Source organism: Eumetopias jubatus, unplaced genomic scaffold, assembly GCF_037043125.1.
Source record: "Eumetopias jubatus isolate StellerSeaLion01/CBP00866 unplaced genomic scaffold, mEumJub1_p1.0 scaffold_7, whole genome shotgun sequence".
Taxonomy (NCBI): domain Eukaryota; kingdom Metazoa; phylum Chordata; class Mammalia; order Carnivora; family Otariidae; genus Eumetopias; species Eumetopias jubatus.
The window spans coordinates 5,592,889-5,611,411 of record NW_028274813.1 but is presented as its reverse complement, the minus strand read 5'-3'; the positions used below and the strand labels follow the sequence as shown (position 1 = coordinate 5,611,411).

At 59.1% G+C, this 18,523-nt stretch overlaps 1 protein-coding gene across 2 annotated transcripts in view; it reads right to left on the bottom strand.

Moving 5' to 3' along the window:
* The window catches only part of CCDC85C (coiled-coil domain containing 85C), a 70,646-nt gene extending 52,350 nt beyond the window's left edge, over positions 1–18,296 (bottom strand). For both annotated transcript variants that reach the window (XM_088025003.1, XM_028101803.2), the window contains exon 1: positions 17,489–18,296. In XM_088025003.1, the coding sequence (XP_087881129.1) occupies positions 17,489–18,296 (808 nt within the window). The remainder of the gene's footprint in view (positions 1–17,488) is intronic.
* Between the last annotated feature and the right edge of the window lie 227 nt (positions 18,297–18,523).

Here is an 18,523-nt window from a genome sequence, read left to right as displayed (position 1 = left end):
ACCAGAGCCAAAGGAGGATTTCCAGAGGGATTTCTCAATGGGCTTGCAGAGAAACATCCTGTCGGCGGGACCTGCTGTTCACGGCCTGGCCCTGAAAGGCCACAAAGGGGTGGGGTTAACGACCCCTTGGAAATGGCCCCAGATTGGAGTCACTGGTCTAAACCAAGCAATCTCTGGGCTGTGTGGTGCTACAAGGAGCAGGTCAGAGAAGAGGCGGCTCAGTCTCCAAGTCTTAAAATCTGTGGTGTTGTTACTCCGTCTCGGCAAGTCACTGCACTTGGCAGACAAACCATCATTTGCTTCTCTCCACAGGCTGTGAAGGACATCTGAGTGCGCCCGGCTTCCCCAGGGGAAACTGAGGCTCGCAGAGGTGATGGGTCTTACCCAAGATCACGGGGTCGGTGCGGGCAGAGCCGTGCGCTAACCGCTTCCTCCACCCTACCCCACCCCACTGCCACACTCTGCGCCACACTCTGTGTGACCTGATTCAGTCTGTCACAGACGCATGCCCTTGCGTTCACACAGGTTCAGCTGTCCCAGGCGATGCCCCTCCAGGAGGGCGACCAGGGGGCTACTGGGGGAGGCTTGTGTGCCTCCAAAGCCGTCCCCTCCTCACATGGAAGGCTGTGCCAGACCTGCCCCTAGGACCGCCGTGTCAGGACCGGCTATCATGACCAAAGAAGCCAAGATGCAGCACGGCCCCCCTTGCGACACTCCCCCGCTGGGGAGGTTTGTGCACGCGATGGAAGAAGCAAGCAAAGACGTGTTCAAAGAACACTCAATGATGCAATAAGATATTCTCAACATCTCATGAAAAAAAGGTGAGATTACCAACTGCAGGGATGTTATGTGGCGAACTGTTTTTTAAAAAAGTGTGTCTTGGGGGCACCTGGGTGGTTCAGTTGGTGAAGTGTCTGCCTTGGGCTCAGGTCATGACCCCAGGGTCCTGGGCTCAAGCCCTGCAGTGGGCTCCCAGCTCAGGGGAGTCCGCTTCTCTCTCTCCCTCTGCCCCTCCCCCTACTTATTCTCTCTCTCTCTCTCAAATAAATCTTTAAAAAAAATAAAAAATAAAAAGCGTGTCTTGGATCAGATGCTAAAAAGAAGAAGGACATTAGGTAAAAGCTAAGGAAAGCTGAATGAAACGTGGATTCCCACTAATACTAATGTATCGCTATCAGTTCATTCATTGCAACAAAGGTGCAAAGCTCTGCAGGAAGTTCCCAGTGGGGAGACGGCGCGTGCAGGCATTATGGAACTCCATCTATCTTCTCAATGATTCTGTAAATCTAAAAATAGTTCCAAAGAGCAAAGTTTATTTTTAAAAGAGCAAGACAACTCATGTGATAAAAATCTTATACAACTCTATACACTCTACACGCAGGGAAAACTCAGTGCCATCGAAGATCTGTGTCCGGTCATCGTGTTGTACCGATGCCCCGGTCCTGGTTCGATCACACACTAAGATGTCACCACCGGGGAATGCGGGGTGAAAGGTACATGGGAGCCCTCTCTACAACTCTGCAACTTCTTGAGAGGCTGTAATGATTTCAAAACAAAAAGTTAAAGAAAGATGTGTATAGAGCTCCCTTTGGACCCAGCGTTTCCTGATCTAGGAACAGAGCAAAATGCTAACATCAGTTCTCTCCAGAGGAGAGGATCACAGACGATTTTTAAATTTCCATTTTCAGACTCCCAGTGTCTTCCGAGCTCTCCACAATGAGCAATGGGGAGAAGGGATACTCTGCCTCTCCACCGGTGATAAATCACGGGGTGGGGGCAGGAGGGCTGGAGCCTGCAGGGTGGAAGGACCAGGTGAGCGAGCCGCGGCAGGAGGCACCCCCCCACGCGCCCCCAGCCGGACAGATGTTGGTCCGCAGAGATGCCTGGAGCCTGCGAGCAACCTCGTCCTCCCTCCCACCCCCAGTGGGGTTCCCACGTCAGCAGACATTCTGGCCTTGCGGAGCCCCTGTCAGGGGATCCCCGGACCAGTCAGCAGCGCTGTGCATCTCAGATCAAACCGAAGGCACAGACAACACCTAGGATGCGTGACGCGCCAGGAGAAATCTGTCATGTGGCAAGAGGAAATCCTGCGCAGCTCTGGAGCCAAGAAATTCCACAGTGAGTGCTCGCCGGTACTCAACTTCCAAGTCCACGCAACTGCCCCCCTGCCCACGGAGAGGAGAAAAGTGGCACCAGAAACGACGATGTCCCCAATCATCTCCTTAATACGCACATTTCAACAGCCCGTCCTCCGGGGGAAAGTGAGGAAACAGCAATTACTGATTCTCTCCCCACTGGCCATAGCTACGCGGTTCGCAGAGGCCGCCTGCGGGCTGGGGGTCCAAGGTGACTATTTTTCTAAGTTCTCTATAATAAATGGGTCGTAGTTTGGGAAGAAGGAAAGTTATGGCCGGGAAAATGCCACTGCCGCACCAAGAGGCAGTACGGGCTCGTGGTGGGGAATGGGTCCAATCCCAGCTCTGCCCCTTTCTGCACTGGACCCCAGGCTGCTTCAGCCCGCTGCGCCTCAGTTTCCTCTTTTGGTCACATGGAGAAACCTTAGTGCCCTGGCTCCGTGGGGATTAAGCGAGTGAATGTGTGGAAGGCAAAGAGTCCCTGTTACCTGCTGCAGCTGTGTCTGCAGGCCTCGGGGGCCATTCTCGACTGCCCGTGGACACAACAGACGGGTCACCCCACCCAACAGAAGCGGGGAGCTGAGGCACGGGGGTTTGCCTTGTCTAGGATCGTGGCGGTCGACCCACGACCAGAGCTCAGGTGTGAGGACCCTTCCTCGGGACCCACTCAGGAGCTGGCCAGGTTACCAGACCATCACCTCACCTGGGACCCGCTGGTGAGTGAGACTTGGCCAAGCACAGCAAGATGTGGACCTGAGGCCTGCTGGAGGCCTCCTACAACCGGCGGGACCAGAAGGATATGATCTAGGAACGGGAGTAAAGGGCACTGGGTCATGTCATTGCCCAACTATGGTGGGTCACTCCCTTCCAAGACCTTCTTCCCCCTCATCCTCTACAAATCATGACCAAAAATAGCTTCAGTGCATGATGTTCATGGTCAGAACTAGGTCCCATTCAAGGCCTCCGATGGAGACTGTGTTTGTTTCCTTATGTGTTAGAAAAACAAACTGGATTTATTCTGACCCTGTGAGGTGGCCCTTAGGGGTCCCTAACCTAAGGGTCCGCTTCACAGGTGACAAAGGAGATCTAGCCAGGGGGGGGAGGGGGGAGGAGAGGAAGGAGAGGAGGGCCCATCCCCTCCGAGTGCCTCAACAAAGCACACTGCCACTCACCACTGCTTTGAGGGTCTCCCCAGCCAAACTGGACCAGTTGTGGGCCTGGCGTGGCGGGGAGCCACTGGCCGGAGTGCACCTTGCTTGGTGGGAGCTGGTCTTGGCCGAGCAAGTGCACCCGTACCAGAACTACCCCTCCGTGTGGCCTGAGGATCTCCCTGCCCATCCCCATTCCCTGCCATTGCGGTGGGCTGATCCCACCTCCCCCGAAAGCTCATTCCCAGGTGCAGAAGGACATGGCAGCAGGCGGTGACTCCAGCCTGGAGCCCCACACCTTAGGCTGACTCGGAAATGTCTGCCACACAAATAAGCAAAGCCCCATCTCACTCGTGGCGAGCCTCAGCTTCCTCATCTGCAGGGAGAACCCAGCAAGCCCAGTCCAGCACCCTTTCCATCTCCCCTCGGCCCTCCCCGCTCCCCTGGCCACCCTTCACCTGAAGCCTCCCTGCACACCCTGAGACCACCCAGGCTTCCTAGCTGCATACGCTCATGGGGACCCTCCTTCCTGCTTCTTCCAGCTTACAATCAGCAAACCACCAAGGGGCAAATGGAGATGAGGCTGGGGAGACAGGCATCTCAGATGGATACAGGACTCCTTCCTCCCCGCAGAGCCAGCCCGCCCACCCCGCCAGTGCCCAGGATACAGAAAACACCAGCCAGCATGGGAGTAAATTAGCACCTTTCAAAGTCAAACATCCTTGGCTGGGTCAGTCCGGCGCCCAAATCACCTCCTCCTCACTCCTGGGCCTCCCTTGGATGCTCCCAAGCCTGCCATTTTCATTAAGGCAAACAAGACACCAATGCATGTATATTTAGCCAGAGAAAAGGGAGCCTGCAGGACTATTCAAAAGTCACCAGAGGCCTGGTCTGTAGGAGTAGGGAGGAGGGATCAAGGTTACAATTGAAAAGAAGAAAATTAGAAGACTTTCCCATTTTTATTCTGCTCCTGCCGGCAATGGCAATGACTGCTGTACCCGGCAGCCTTGGGGACAGGGCATGTGAGACCTATGGGGGATGCGCTGGGAAAGAGAAGCCTTGGTGGGTGGGCTGGGGGGAGGGTGGCAAATGATCCCTCCCTCCTGGCTGCCGCCTCCTGATTCTGGGTCAGATCATTCCCCCACCCGGCCAAGCACTTGCATGGTGAGGGCCCGAGGTTAGAAACTGGGCCACTCTGGGGCCTGAAAGCTCCAGAGCAGCAGGTGTTTGCGGGGAGCAGAAAGGAAAAAAAAAAAAAAAAAACACACACAACCCAAGTGATACTGGTTTGGCCTCATGGGAAGGGGCCAGGCTGGGAGCAGCCTCATGGACGAGGCTGATGACAGGGGACGGCCCAGGCATCTAGAACGTGAAGTTCTAGACTCCAGAGTCTCTGAGTCGCCAAGGACCCAGTCCAACGGCCTCATCTCACAGATGGGCAAACTGAGGCTCTGGGAAAATGGCGTAGGAATCAAGGCAGAAAGGAAACAAGGAGAGAAGAGTCCAGGAAGCAAAGGTTTACACAAAGACATCAGCACAACCCTCAAACCCTCACAGAAACACAAACCACTTCGGAGAAGGGGCGCAAAAGTGGTGGGCCCTCTAAAGACGGACGGTGGCCAGGGGTGGGGACAGAGCTCGTTGTCCAAACCTGCCAGATGACAGGCACCGGCCAAGACTGTCGGTGTCCAGGATGCCCGGTGAGCTGAAGGAAGAAGACCTGTGTCCCTCACCCTCTGCCTCAGTGTCCTGAGGGGTTTCCTGACCATGAGCAGGTGAGGAGGAAAGGCTTCCGGGAGGAACCCCACCAACCCTCCTACTGTGGCTACTGGTCTTTCCTGGGCCATGGAGCACTCGGAAGCCCCGATGAAAGCTAGTGGGTGATGCATGAGTCCACAGTCATCTCAGGGGCCCAGGGGTTTCCTGAACCCTGTCACGGAAGCTGGTGAATGCACCGCTGACAGATCAGCACAGAAGGGAGGGCAAAGCGGACCCTGAAGGCAGCGGGGACTGTTGAGGGGCAAGAAGAGGCACCGAGCTGGCCCAGGCATCTCCCTAACATAAAACCCCAGGCCAGGCCGTTCCAGTGCCCCCGTCTGTGCCCAAGAGGTGGAGGACAGGAAGGCAGAGCGGGGGGAGGGGGGGGCTGGCTACTCCGCTCTCTGCCCTCCCTCATGCTCAAGACTTCGGGTTGCCCCCAAAACAAGGGGTCTTTTCATCAGCATTTCCCACGGAATGTCAGCACCACACGCTTGGGAGTGGATCACGTTGCCCACAGCCAGGCTGGCAGTCACAGGAACAAGGTCTTAACTCCGCAGAAGGGGATTAAAGACTCTGCAGGGGGAAAGGCAGGATGAAAGCAGCGCCAGGCTCAGACCACCCTCCGGGTGGGGACCTGGGTGGCAGGAGGGCAGGGAGCATCCCCAGGGCATCCTGACCACACTCGGGGAGCTGCCCTCTGCCCCTGGTCAGCAGGAGGAATTCTGAGCATGGGCGGCAGAGGCAGGCTCACGGGGATCGCCCTTGGGGTGAGGGAAGGAAGCAGCAGGAGGAGAATGCCCCCCAACCCAGGCTGTAGGGGGGACCTCCAGGGCATGACATCAAGGATCCTCCACCCACCATAACTCCCACCACCATCAACACTGTCTGCATTACCAGAATAAGACAGTTTAATAGGGGCTCTCCTCAGACCCTCCCGGCGCCCAAGGTCATCAAAGCCAGAACGTTACCCCTCTTCCCAGGCTCCCACAGGAGACGAGGGAGAAAGCTCCATCTCACTGTGATCTCACCGATATACCCCTGACCACCCCCCCGCCACACACACACACCAGCGGCCTCAGTGGCTAGGGCACAAGGAGGCACAGCGAGCCATGGGGCCACATGCGCAGAGCCCCAGGTGTGGCATCTCCCTGCCAGGCACTGGCTGCAGGGACGGCCCACGGCTGGGCACAGGAAGCTCAGGTAAACCTAAGAGGCCCTGGTGGTGAGGCTGCCCACTACCTGCCACAGTCACAGCCGTGGGAATCGACAGCTCGAAAGGCAGGGGGGGAGGGGCGCCTGGGGGGCTCAGTGGGTTGAGCGCCTGACTCTCGATTTCGGCTCAGCTCATGATCTCAGGGTCATGGGATCAAGCCCCACGTTGGGCTCCAGGCTCGGCAGGGAGCCTGCATGAAGTTCTCTCTCTCCCTCTGCCCCTCCACCTGCTCACACTCTCTAAATAAATAAATAAAACCTTAAAAAAAAAAAAAAAAAAAAAGGCAGGAGGGGAGCCATGCTCAAATTTGGTCATAACCGGGCCAGGGCAGGCGTGCAGCCTCTCCAGAACGCTCCCCACTTGGAGCAGAGGGAGAGAAGGGAGCGTGGCTGGCCTGTGTCCATTCCCCTGCCCTGCCCATCCCACTCTACTGTTTTAAAAGCCATTTTCTTTGTTTTCTGATTCTGCAGGCCTCCTGGCCTCCTTTGGAGAATAAGGAGCTGGTGGCTAGGCTCTGCAGGGGAGGCCTCGAGAGCCTCCCGAAGGCGTGTGGCCTCTCTGGGCTTGGGTTTCCCGCGCATACATGTGGACCCCCCCCCCCGACAACAAGGCCACCAGCAGAGAAGCGGCACCTGTGGCTGCAGGGCGACCACCAAGAGCCTGGCTCGAGGCTTCCGAGTGGACAAGAGCAATAGTCACACATCCCATGACTGCCCACCTCCAGGGGTTGACCCAAGCCTCAAAGGAGGCATGAGATGCTGGTGGTGGTGGGAGGGAGGAAATATCAGGCCTAAGGGCCTGCTGTGTGCCTGAGGCCCACAGAAGGGGACCACAGGAACCCGACCCCATGCTCAGGCATCAGAGCTTCCTTCCGGGGGCAGGTGAACGTTCCACCACCCAGCAAGGAGTTATCTGAATCAGCACTGCCCCAAGGACTCTCTGGAATGACAGAAATATTCCGCTCGTGCACTGTCAACAGGTGCAAAGCACTTGCAAGGGGCTTAGTGTGACTCAGAAACTGAAACTTTGTGTTACTTGATCTTAAATAAATGGAATTGAAGCAGCTACTCGTGGCTCGTGGACGGCTCAAGCCGGGAAACCTCGACGCAGAGTGGCCTCCAGTGAGGCAGAGGGTATGGACACACAGGTGAGAGAGGAAGGGACCCAAATTCAAAGAACAGAGTTGACAGGATGGTGACTGGGAGGCCACTGGAAGCCTGGGCTCAAGGTCAGCAGCAACAAGGGAGAGAGACTGGGGGCTCAGCACAAGGCTGGAGGGGGGGCCAGAGAGCCAGAAGCTCCTATCGGAGAAAGACAGAAGTAACCAGCACGCACGCCGCCCTGTTCTAGAAGACAAGCCCAGAGTGAGCCCCAGCCACCACCCAGAGGTCAGGACAAGAGGCCACTGGGCCTTTCCCAGGCCAGGCCTGCCCAGCAGCAAGAAGCAACGGGTGGGAAGGAGGCGGGCTGGCCTGGGGATGGGGGCAGGAGAGCAGAAGGGAGAGGATTTTGTTTACTGCTCTGGACGAGGAAACATGAGCCTGTTTGCAGGGGAAGGAGCACAAGAGGAAGGAGACAATGGTGCAGGGAGGTCCCACAGGAGGGCTTGGGGAAGGAGGGAGTGGGGCCCGCCAGAACAGAAGGCGCTGAGAGAGGGAGAAACTCGCTGCTTCATTCTCGGTCCAGGTGTAAAAGTGGGGCGTGTGCATTCCAGAAAACATGGAAAACAGAGAAAGGAGAAAGGGCAGGCCACCAGCTCGGAGGGACAGCGGGCAGCAGGGAAATGGAGCCTTCTGAGAGCCCGGAACCCACCACAAAGGGCCACTCCCAGAGCCGGCTCCTCACACAGAGGAGCCGGTGCCGCGCTCGCTCGGCTCAGGGACAGGCGGGCACATTCAGGGCCCGCACACAATCGCGCCCTTGTTGGGGGGCGGGGGGCGGGTGCTCCGGGAGCCTCTGATTCCAAGACAAGAGCATGCCTCCTTACTGCCTTACCAGCCGGGAGACGGGAGACGGAAAGACTGATTTGGGGAGACAAAGAGACGCTTCCCCTGACAGTGGATGGGCTATTTTTGGAAATGGGTCGGCTCTTCTCAGTAGCTGCCGTCTCGGTGCCACCGGCCTTGCCTGCATCTGTCCCCTCGAATGCAGCCTGAAAAGGCTCCCACCCCGTCTGGGGCGGGCCAGCACCCCGCCAAGGGGGTGGGGAAGATAGCGCCTGGCAGTCTGACAGCGGCCAGGGTGTGGAGGTGGGGAGCAAGCTGGGGGACGGGGGGGGGGGGGGGGGGGTGTCCAGGGCTGGGCTCAAGCCCTACTTTCCACGCCTGCCAGGCAGCCCCCCTGGGCGCCCATGCAGCAGAGGTGAGCAAGGGGAAACACAAACAGGCCCCTTTCTCTCTTACTGCTCACAGGAGCTGACACCAGCCTCAGCCTCCCCCCACCCCACTGGCCGGGCTCTGCGATGCCCCAGATGCCCCAGACGCCCCAGCGTGGGGCGGCGTCCGCCTCCCGCCCACCTGCTGACGGGTCAGCTTAAGCTTGGGCGGCCACAGCAGGCTCGGTGGCTTTTCTCCTTTTTCTCCCGAGCTTCCCACCGAGGCTCCGGCTGCCCAGCAGAACCCCTGGGGAGCTTCTAAAACCACCGAAGCCTCCAGAACCAATTGGGCCCGTCCCCGGGGGCCCATCCAGGCACTGGCATTGTTTAAAGTTCCCCGAGTGATACCTAATATGCAGCCATGGTTAGGAACCACTGGTAAAAGCAAGTGTGTACTTTGCAGTAATTGTTAAGGGAAACAGGCAAGGGGAAATAGGCAAGCCCCCACCCTCAGTGGGGAGGTTTGATTTCCTTTTTCTAAAGGAACTGCAGGCCATTTGGCACCAAATGGAGCAAATGGGGAAAAGGGCAGGGGGACGGGTCAGGTGGCCAAAGTGGGTTGACCACTGTCAGGTTTAAAGCGACAAGAGGGAGCACATCGGGCAGTGCCTCCCACCTCCCCGTTCCCCTCCCCGATCTTCACCGAGCACCTACTGCACGCCAGGAAGACCGCCCTGAGAAGTTTATGAACCAGGCAGAGACGGGACTGCACATAGAGGAACCCCAAGTCCAAGACCGGCGGCTTTGTCCCGGGCAGACCCCACACCAGGGCACCGGAACCCCACATACTCTCCAAGTGCCAAACCCGTTACCGAGTCCCATAAGAGCAGATCAAATGGCAGAGCTAGGTAATTCCATCAGCCCCTCGGGAGGACAGGCTGGACAGGCAGGAGCCTCAGCCTGCGCTGGACAGGTCACCTCCATCACCCCAGAAGCTCAACTGGGAGACCTGCCCCAAGCTGAGGACCAACCACCGGGCAAGACACAAAACCACAAATGTGACCGATGACCGAAGAGAAGCAGGAGGGGAGGGCGGGAGGCTCTTTCCTTGTGGCTCTGTGCATCGCAGGAACTCTGAGTCAAGGGGTCACAGAAAGCTAGGGTCTCTGGGAGCCTCGGCACAGGCCCCCCAAACCGCCCATCTTATGGACGAGAACATGAGGGCCTGGAGAGAGGAAGGCACTTGCACACGGTAGGGTTCAGGAGTGGGCTGAAGCCACTGGTTCTGCCTGTGTTGTCCAAAGCACAGAACATCGCCGGGCCCCCAAAACCCAGATGTGGGGAGCACATCAGGTGACGAGGCCAGTGTCAGGGCCAGCAGATAACCCCGGCGGCCCTGGGAGTAAACGAGGGTCTGTTTCCCTTCTTTCTGGCGTCCCCATCAAACAGAGGCCTTTGTCCTTTGCCATTTGTTATTTCCTGCATTCAAAGATGAGCATCTTCCCTTCAGTTACAATGTGGGGTGCCGCTCAGACTCCATGCGTGCACTTACTGTAGGGTCTTCCCCTCCCAGCAGGAGCTGTTGTTAAGTACACAGGGCATCTGTGGCTGATGGTATCTCAGGGTGGAGGAAATGCCGTGCCTGGGAAAGCCGGAAACCCCTGAGCAAACTGCCCAGAGTCCTAAGGCACTGGCGAGAGCTGGAAGGGAAGGGGGCCCGCCCCCAGGCTCAGCCACACGGGAACTGGAGCCCTCCCTGGCCACCCAGCCGGGGGCCCTCAGTCCATCATCTATCTCTGAGCTTGCGTGCCCGGGGCCCTGGTCCTCTTGACTCACAGCCTCGGTACAGAGGGGCAGGTTCCAGAAAAGTCTTTTGACAGGCACCAAACGTGCCTGGCATGGTGCTACGAGCTTCCTGGCTCCCACAGCAGGGAAAAGTCCTGCTGGGCCCCACTGGGACCCCAGCTTTGCTGGGGAAAAGGCTCAGAGCGGTGAGGCAAGTCACACTAGGTCGTGGGGGTGGGGGTGGGGGTGAGGGTGGGGCCAAGAGCTCCAGTCCCCGAGACCCTGGAACCTTCCTGGCCACACACGCCCAGGTGGACCTCTTGACCTGGTGTGATTATTTGTCATGCCCCTTTCACTCCTGTAACCGCCCTGCTTTGGCTTTCAACCTCTTCGGGGTGCTCGGAGCTCAGCTAGGAGGGGGTGGCTAAAACCAGGAGCTGAGATGAGCCTCAGAGGTGCAGCAGGTTGGTACAAGCAGAACTGACCCGGGAGGAGGCCAGGCACGGCAGAAAGAACAGCTGGAGCCCAGGCACATCTGGTTCAGGGGGGAATGAAGGGCCGGGGGTTGGGTCATGGACAGGCTGGGGCAGGTGGGATCTGTGAAGCCCCTCCCACTGCACCTGCACCCTGCCCCCCAAGCCCCTGGGTTGGGCTTTTTCCTCAGGCTGTAGGCAGTTCCAGCTGTGACCTTTTTCTGATGGGCTTTCCCTAGGGGATCCAGAGTTCTCTGTTAGTGGTCCACCTTCAAACCTTTACATAGCAACATCCCCTCCCTTTCCTCTGCTCCCCACTTGATGAATATACCTCTGTTTAAACATCACACACCGGGTGAGCCCAAGGACACTTAGAGGCGAATCAATAAAGCTCCTGAGCTTTCTGCCCTGCTCCCCGGAGAGCTGGAGACCATTACAGTGACTCGTTCAAGAGCAGGCATCCACCACCGGGTGGCCCAGCTCCAAATCTGCCCAAGAACCCTGCGGGGGCAGGGGACAGTAGCAGGGCAATGTGTGACAGTGACAAGCTCTGGGTGCTTGCTAGGATTCCTGACTTTTCAGGATCAAAGGAGCAGCTCGTCCCTTTACAGGCAAGCTTGCTCCTGTCACCAAACCTCTGGGGACGCCACCTAGGTCGCCTCATCATCCTGCTCCAGGGAGATGGCACTGCCTACTAGCTCAGAAATCCCAGAGTCACCCCTGCACGGATCCGGGGCACCCAGATTGTAGGCGGGGACAGAAAGTGGCAGCAGGACCGGGGCACCCAGGTTGTAGGCAGGGACAGAGAGTGGCAGCAGGATCGGGAATGAAGCCGTGGCCAGAGAGCACAAGCCCCCAACAGCGGACAGCCTGACCCCTGCGCTCAGAAGTGAGGAGGAGGCCAAGAGGGGCTGGGGGCATGGCTTTGGAGCCACCCCGCCGGGTCTGAGAACCTGCAGAGATGGTTCTCTCCTGTGACCACAATCACCATGGCCACCTGGGAACTCCAAGCTTCCTCCCCTGCTGCCCCCAGCCCAGCCTACACCCCGACAGCCACGGACAAACGCTTCTGAATGGCCACTCCCCAAGCCGGGCCACATGAATCACTGTGTGCATGGCACCCACAACTCAGACTGAGTAACCGCTCGATAAACGTGTGCTGATGCGGTCCTTCCGGCTTGAAGGGCCAGCTCCCAACAATCCGGCAACGCCCTGTCGCCTCCTGACTCGCCCTGTCCTCGGCTCACCCAACCACCTTCCCAGCACTGTCTGGGGTGTCCCACCGCTGTGGGTGCAGGAAAGCCCATCCCCAGCTCCCTGGGCTGCTGCTGGCCTCCAGAGGCGACACAGTCCTTCTGGACCCCTCTTCTGGGTGGCCCCCTGAAGGAAAGTCTCTGCCACTCCGGGGCTCCACCCCCAGGGGCTGGACACAACCCCCCTGGGCTGACAGCCTCGCAGCAGTTCCCTGGCCCCAAGGCTTTTCTCCTCTGGGCTCCACATTCCAGTTCTTTCTGTTCACAGGAGGAGGCGTCCAGGCCCAGGGCCCACCCCAGCTCCCGGCACAGACCCTGGGCTCTCAGCAACCGCGGTCAGACCCACTTGCAGACCTGCTTCTGCCTTATTCCTGTTGAAATGCTGTCTCCCTTCTCTGCTCAGCTAGACAAGGGCTCACTTGGCTCTGACACAGGGCAGGCACAAGGCTGTCCTCGCAAACATGTGACAGGGGATCCCCCATCCCCACCAGGAGGCGGCAAATCTGCAGGGGGTCCAGGTGACAGTGGAGGGTCACCGAGCCTACCCCTGGAGGCCCAGATCTAGGACTGGGGTGTTGTTATCCCCAGGACAGGTGCAGAAACTGAGGTTTATAGGTTTAGTAAGCTGCCCACTCACACAGCAGGTGCAAGGTCAGGCTTCACCCAAGGCTCCTTATTCCTAAGCATACCCAGCACCGAGTTATTCCTGCTGGGAGGAGCATTGCCGTGTGGGAGACAGTCCCTGCTTCCCTCCCTCAACCCACGGGCTGGTAGTAGTCTCCCACTTTGCAGAGGAGAAAACAGAGGCCCACAAAGGTTCTGGAACTCACCGAAGGTCCCAGGCTTCCAATTCTCTGTGCTCATATCATCGACAAGCATGGGGTGGAAAATCCCCACGGGTGGAAAACACAGATTATGAGCAGCAGAGGATTTCCTTGCTAATCGTGCTGCTCTGGGGACAAGGTTATAAACCAAGTCGTGCCCTGGGAGCTCAGAGGCCAGGCCATGGTGAGGGGTTGGGTGGGGTCACCACGGCAGAGGGAAGCCGGCCTGGGGCAGGAGTGAGGGAATGAAAATACAAGAAGGAAGGACGCCCTGCCCTGAGCCCACGTTCCCCATTTTATGGATGGGCCATGCTGGCTCGTGCAGGAACACAGGAGCTCAGAAATGAAGCACAGGTCTGGCTTCCCCAGAAGAAATGCCATCCCTTTGCTACACAGGTCCAGCCTCTGGAGCTCCCCCGAGCCCCAACTGTCCCCATGTCCATCTGCAGGTCACCGGGGCCCTGCCAAGGACCAAGGTCTGGGAGGCCTTCCATTGCTGGTGGGGCCTCCCATGGGAATCTCTCTGAGCCCGACAGAGCCAGACTATCTGGGCCCAGAGGGGCAAGCAGGCAGAGTGGCAGGCCCAGACTCTGACACAGGAGACCCAACACTGAGCCCAGGTCCCCACGGGACCCAGAGCAAGTCACTGCTCTCTCCAAGCCTCAGTTTCCCCATCTACAATATGGGACCATTTGGGAGCTCTGACCATAATGGAGTGGGGACTGGGAGGCTCTGTATGGTAAACTGTGAAGTGCTGGGGATTGCCCTGGTCCTCCCCAGGCTTACCTGCCAGTGAGTCCCTCTGGCCTGTCTTCCCTCTGTGCAAGGCCCTGGGGGCCCAACACCCGGGGCCCCGGATGGAAGGTCAGGGTCAGGTTGGGGAGGGAGGGGGAAAGGCTTATCTAAACCACCCCATTGTCTTCACTGACCTTTGCTCCCAGGCCTGGCTGGGTTTAGGAAAAGCCGCCTTATTAGTGATCCTGCCCAGGAGGCGCTGAGCTGGGAGGCCCCTAATAAAAGACCTATTCAGGGCCAGCATGCCGACTCACGCCGTCTTTTTTTAAAGGTCCAGACCACCCTCACTCCACATCCATCCTTTAAACCAACAAACACACAAGCAGGAGAACAAAACCATCTTATTTTGAGAAGCTCAAATTTTTAATCCAAACTTTTAAAAAGTAAACAGGGCCTGTACAAAGGCTTGCTGGAGGTCCTGGTTTCTCTGGGTTAGCTAAGAGGGAACGGGCCGCGGTGATGGGGGAGGACAGGATGCAAACACAGGGACTTGGGGGGAGGGGGAGTGAGAGGTGGGGGAGGGGAAGGAGAGACCTTGTTGAAAATGCTTTTGTTTGAAAACCGTCAGTTCAAGGGGGCAAACCTGACTTTCTAGAGTTTGGGGTTCGCCTGCCCGCTGCAGTACAGCAAAGAGCATTCTAGCCCGGACTTCGGTCAGCACAACCCAGAGCTCGATCAAAAACAACCCGGAGGGAAAAAGGTCATTTGCATATGCATTCTCGGCGGCCAGGCCCAGCCCAGCCCAGGACAGCCTGGAATACAGATGGGCCACCTCCCACCAAAGCCGCAGGGGCCTTCCCCGGGCACCCCGCGGGGCTGCAGGCCCACCCCAGCCGCTTACAAGAGAACTACAGGGCCACAGGCCCCCAGCTCGTCAGCAGGTGCTGTGGTCGCAAACATTGAGGCGAGCTGTCTAAACAGCAGAGTTTTGAAGACAACACCAAAGTCTGTCTGGCAAGCCCCCAAAGGGGTCCCTCTTGCTTTTTCACGAGGAGCCTGGGAAGAAACAAGCATGACAAGGATTCTGACAACTATTGAGACTTACTGTGCGCAGACCCTGACCGCCCTCAGCCTCAGCGGCTGAAGGGGGCATTCTGGGTTTTGCCCCACTTTGCAGAAGAGCAGAGGGAGGCGCAGAGAAGTAACTTGCCCCCGGAGAAAAGGAGGAGGCAGATTCCACCGCAAGACGGTGAGACCCCGCCGGGTGACAGGGTTATCAAGCATCTGCTCAGTGGTCACCGATAAGGAAGTGACATTTCCCAGAATGGGCGAACGAGAGCAAACCTGGGTCAGGAATCAAGAATAGAGAGTCACCGGTGCTGTCTGCTGACTAAGAGTACTGGACAGTGACAGAGGCCAGAGATGCAAGCCAGCCGTCAGCCGGAGCCATGAAGGAACGCCCCAATTCCCAGCAGTCCCACCCGGGGGAACCCCCACCCCCAACCCCACAGCCTCACCTCGGCAGCCCCACCCAGGCAAGGGAGCGGAGACACCGCCAGTCTCCACGGCTTTCCCAGGCGAGGCTCAGAACCTCCCTCAGCCTCCACTTGCTTATCTGAAAATAGGGATACTACTACCTCCAGGGTTCCTGGAAGGACGAACCGAGACCAAATACAGAGGGCAGAAGCCCAGCATCTAACCCCACTTTCTCCCCCACCCCACCACTGGGACTGAAGTGCATTATCTTTCCTACCACCAGCTCCCTCCTCCCTCCACTCAAAACTAGCCAAAAGTCATTTTTAAGAGAAGGGCCTTGCCCTGCTTCTGGCCATCCTATTCACATTGCTGGGAGAATAGTTCAAGGCTGCACATGACTTTAAGAGACAAGGCTAAACCCCAAGCTGCCTGTAACTGAAATTGGTGATAGCAGTGCTCATTTGTATTTCACCCAACACAGAGCTTGGCCACCACCAGACCGGTGGCAGGCCTGTTCCAAGTGAGCACGGGACTTGGGGGGTTGGGGGGTGGGCACGGACTCTGCGGGGAAACTGTACACCTCAAGTCCCAGCCACCCCCTGGTCCCCTGCCCTGACATCATCCACTGCTGCGGCTGATACACTGAGCCAGACAGAGGCCGCGTCTCCTTGTCCAAAGCATGACAGAACTTCCCTGCAAATATGCTACGACGCTGGGCACTCCAGTCCTGTGCCGACAACCGCTCTCGGCAAGTGTCACTGATGACGCAGCCGAAAACCAGCAACATTTCCCAGCCACAGGACTGCAGCAATCCCTCCTCGCACTTGGGAGAAACTGAGGCCCAGAAGTCGGGCCCCTCCCGAGGCCCCCAAGAAGGCAAGGCCAGAGAGGCTGGGACTGGGACTTCCTGACTCCCCAGCCCCGGAAACCCCCACAAATGAAAGCCCCTAACTCTGAGCTGCTCCCCTTGGCCTCCAGCAGCCTGTGGTGAGAGGTGGGGGGTGAATACAGAGTTACAATGGGAAACCCGAGTGGTAGTGGTAGATTGCTAATCAGTAACAAAATATCCCTCTCAACCCAGTCCTGCTCTGAACTCAGAGGATGGGAAGGTAAATACAGGAAAAATTGTGATGGGTGAGCACACCACCTGCGTGGGTCCTGTTCCCATCCCAACACCCCGCAGAGGCCACTCGGCCACCAAACCAGAGAGAGTGCGCGTCCCTCCTCTGCTCAGGCGTCACTCTGGGGAAGAACAGTCATTTAAAGCCTAGACACATTTTCTCTGAACCAGGAAAGCCTTTAAAGAGAACCAGAAAGGGCTGTTTAATCTCCACCTTCAGGCAAATAGTTCAGGCAGCAGCAACTACCACCAGAACTGGGAGCCAAGCCACCAAAAATGTGGAAGAACAGGGAGGCAGGGAGAGGCACGAGTGGCCGAGAGCCACGGATCAGGGCGCTGGGAATGGCGGACCCAAGTGGGGGGCCCACAGGTCACATGGGCGTGGAAGACAGTAGCCCAGCTTTCCGAGGCCAAAGGTCCTCCACCCACACCCAGGCCACCTACCACCGGCGCACTTCCTGTAAGGCGACCAGCAGTTTACAAATCCCTTGCGAGACTTTATCTCTGCCCCAAATCCACAAGGCAGGGATCATAAACTCCATTCTACAGATTAAAGAAACTGAGGCAGGCAGAGGCGAAAAGCCAGGATCCATTCCAAGCACATATCCCTCTGGAAAGTCTTAGAGCCTCGGTTGAGAAAGGTCCATCCACCCTGAGAAGTTCAGGACTGACAGCAAACCAGAAAGGCTCTTCGCCCGGGGTCTTCTGGCCCAGGGGCCTGGGAGTCTCAAGGGCTACCTGCGCTCCCTCTGAGCCCGCAGGCAGCCCCGAGAAGCCCAGGTGGAATTCCAGCCCCAGCCCCCCACACACGTGGACGCTACTCAGGTTTGGGGTTGCCTGTTGCTCCAAATAAGGGGAAATTCACCTGTACTCAAAGGGCCTTTCTTTTCCCCCTTCCACGCATCCCCCCCCCCCCCAAGAACTTCTCTCTCCTGGACAAGGCATTTCCAGGTTGGGATGTACCCAGCCGGCCTTGCAGTGCCCTACACGAATACTGGTAATTCCGCAGGAGAGAAACTTTTTTGGGGTCCAGTGGGTCCCCGGCCCGGCTGCGGATTCGCATCTGGGCAGGATCACGCCTCCATCACTTGACCAGAAACACATAACCCAAACGCCACTGCGGGTAGGTACGGGATCCCCCAGCCCTGAGTCTGGATACCAGCTGGAGGAGGGGTCTGGAGTGGCGGCCGCCCCCGGCGGGAAGAGGCCGTGGGCCTGAGACCCGCGCTGCCCGACCGGTGCCGTCCTTACCGTGCAGGCCGTTGGGGATGCTTCGGTGGTGCGGTGGCGCGGACAAGTCGTCCAGGGACCGGCGCGTGGCCACTGCCTTGCCGTCGGGGGCCTTGTGCGGCCCGGGGGGCAGCAGGGGGGGCGGGACGTGGTGGTGGTGGTCCGGGCTGCCTCCGCTACCCGCGCTCGACGTGCTGCTGCCGTCGCCCACGTCGCGGGCCCCAGCGCCCGCCGCGCCGCCGGCCAGCGGCCCGCTCAGGCTAGCCTGGCTGTCGATGGAGCTGCGGGAGCCCGCGCCGCCGCCGCCGCCGCCGCCGCCGCCACTGCCGCCGCCCGCGCCGCCCCCACCCCCCGCCAGCGCCGCGCGCTCCTCGTCCAGCATCAGCACCAGCTCCTTGAGCTCCAGGTTCTCGCGCAGCAGGGCCTCCTGGCGCGCCTCGAGCTCGCGCAATTTCTGCTGCGAGCGGGCCACCTCGTGCCACACGGCGCCGGCCGCGTGGCGCCCGAAGCGCTGCCACTCGCGCGCCAGCTTGCGCCCCTTCTGCCGGTCGTCGTCGAGGAAGCAGCAGAGCTCGCGTAGCTCCTGGTTGTCGTCCTGCAGCCGCTGGTTCACGTCCTTGAGGCCGCGGATCTCCAGCAGGTGCTGCTGCAGCCGCCGGTTCACGTCGCGCATCAGGCCGCCGTGCTCCAGCATGAGGCCCACCTTCTCGCCCTCTGCGCGCCGCAGCCGCCGCGCCAGCTCCTCCTTGCTCCAGCGCAGCAGCTCCTCGTCCGGCACCTGGCTCAGCTCCTCCGACGCCGCCGCCGCCGCCGCCGGGGGCTTCGCCATGGCGGGGCCGTCACCGCGGCATCGCCCGCGCCCTCGCCCGGCCGGCGCTCCCCGCGCCGGGGCGGCGCTGGGCCGGTCCGCTCACGGGCAGGGGGCGGCCGGGGGCGCGTGCGGGCCGCCCCGCGCCGCCTCGCGCGCCCTCACGCCGCGTCCGCCCGGGGCTGCCGGTGAACCGCGGGTCTCGGGGCTCGGCGAGCTGGGACCGCTCCTGCGTCGGCGTCCGCCGT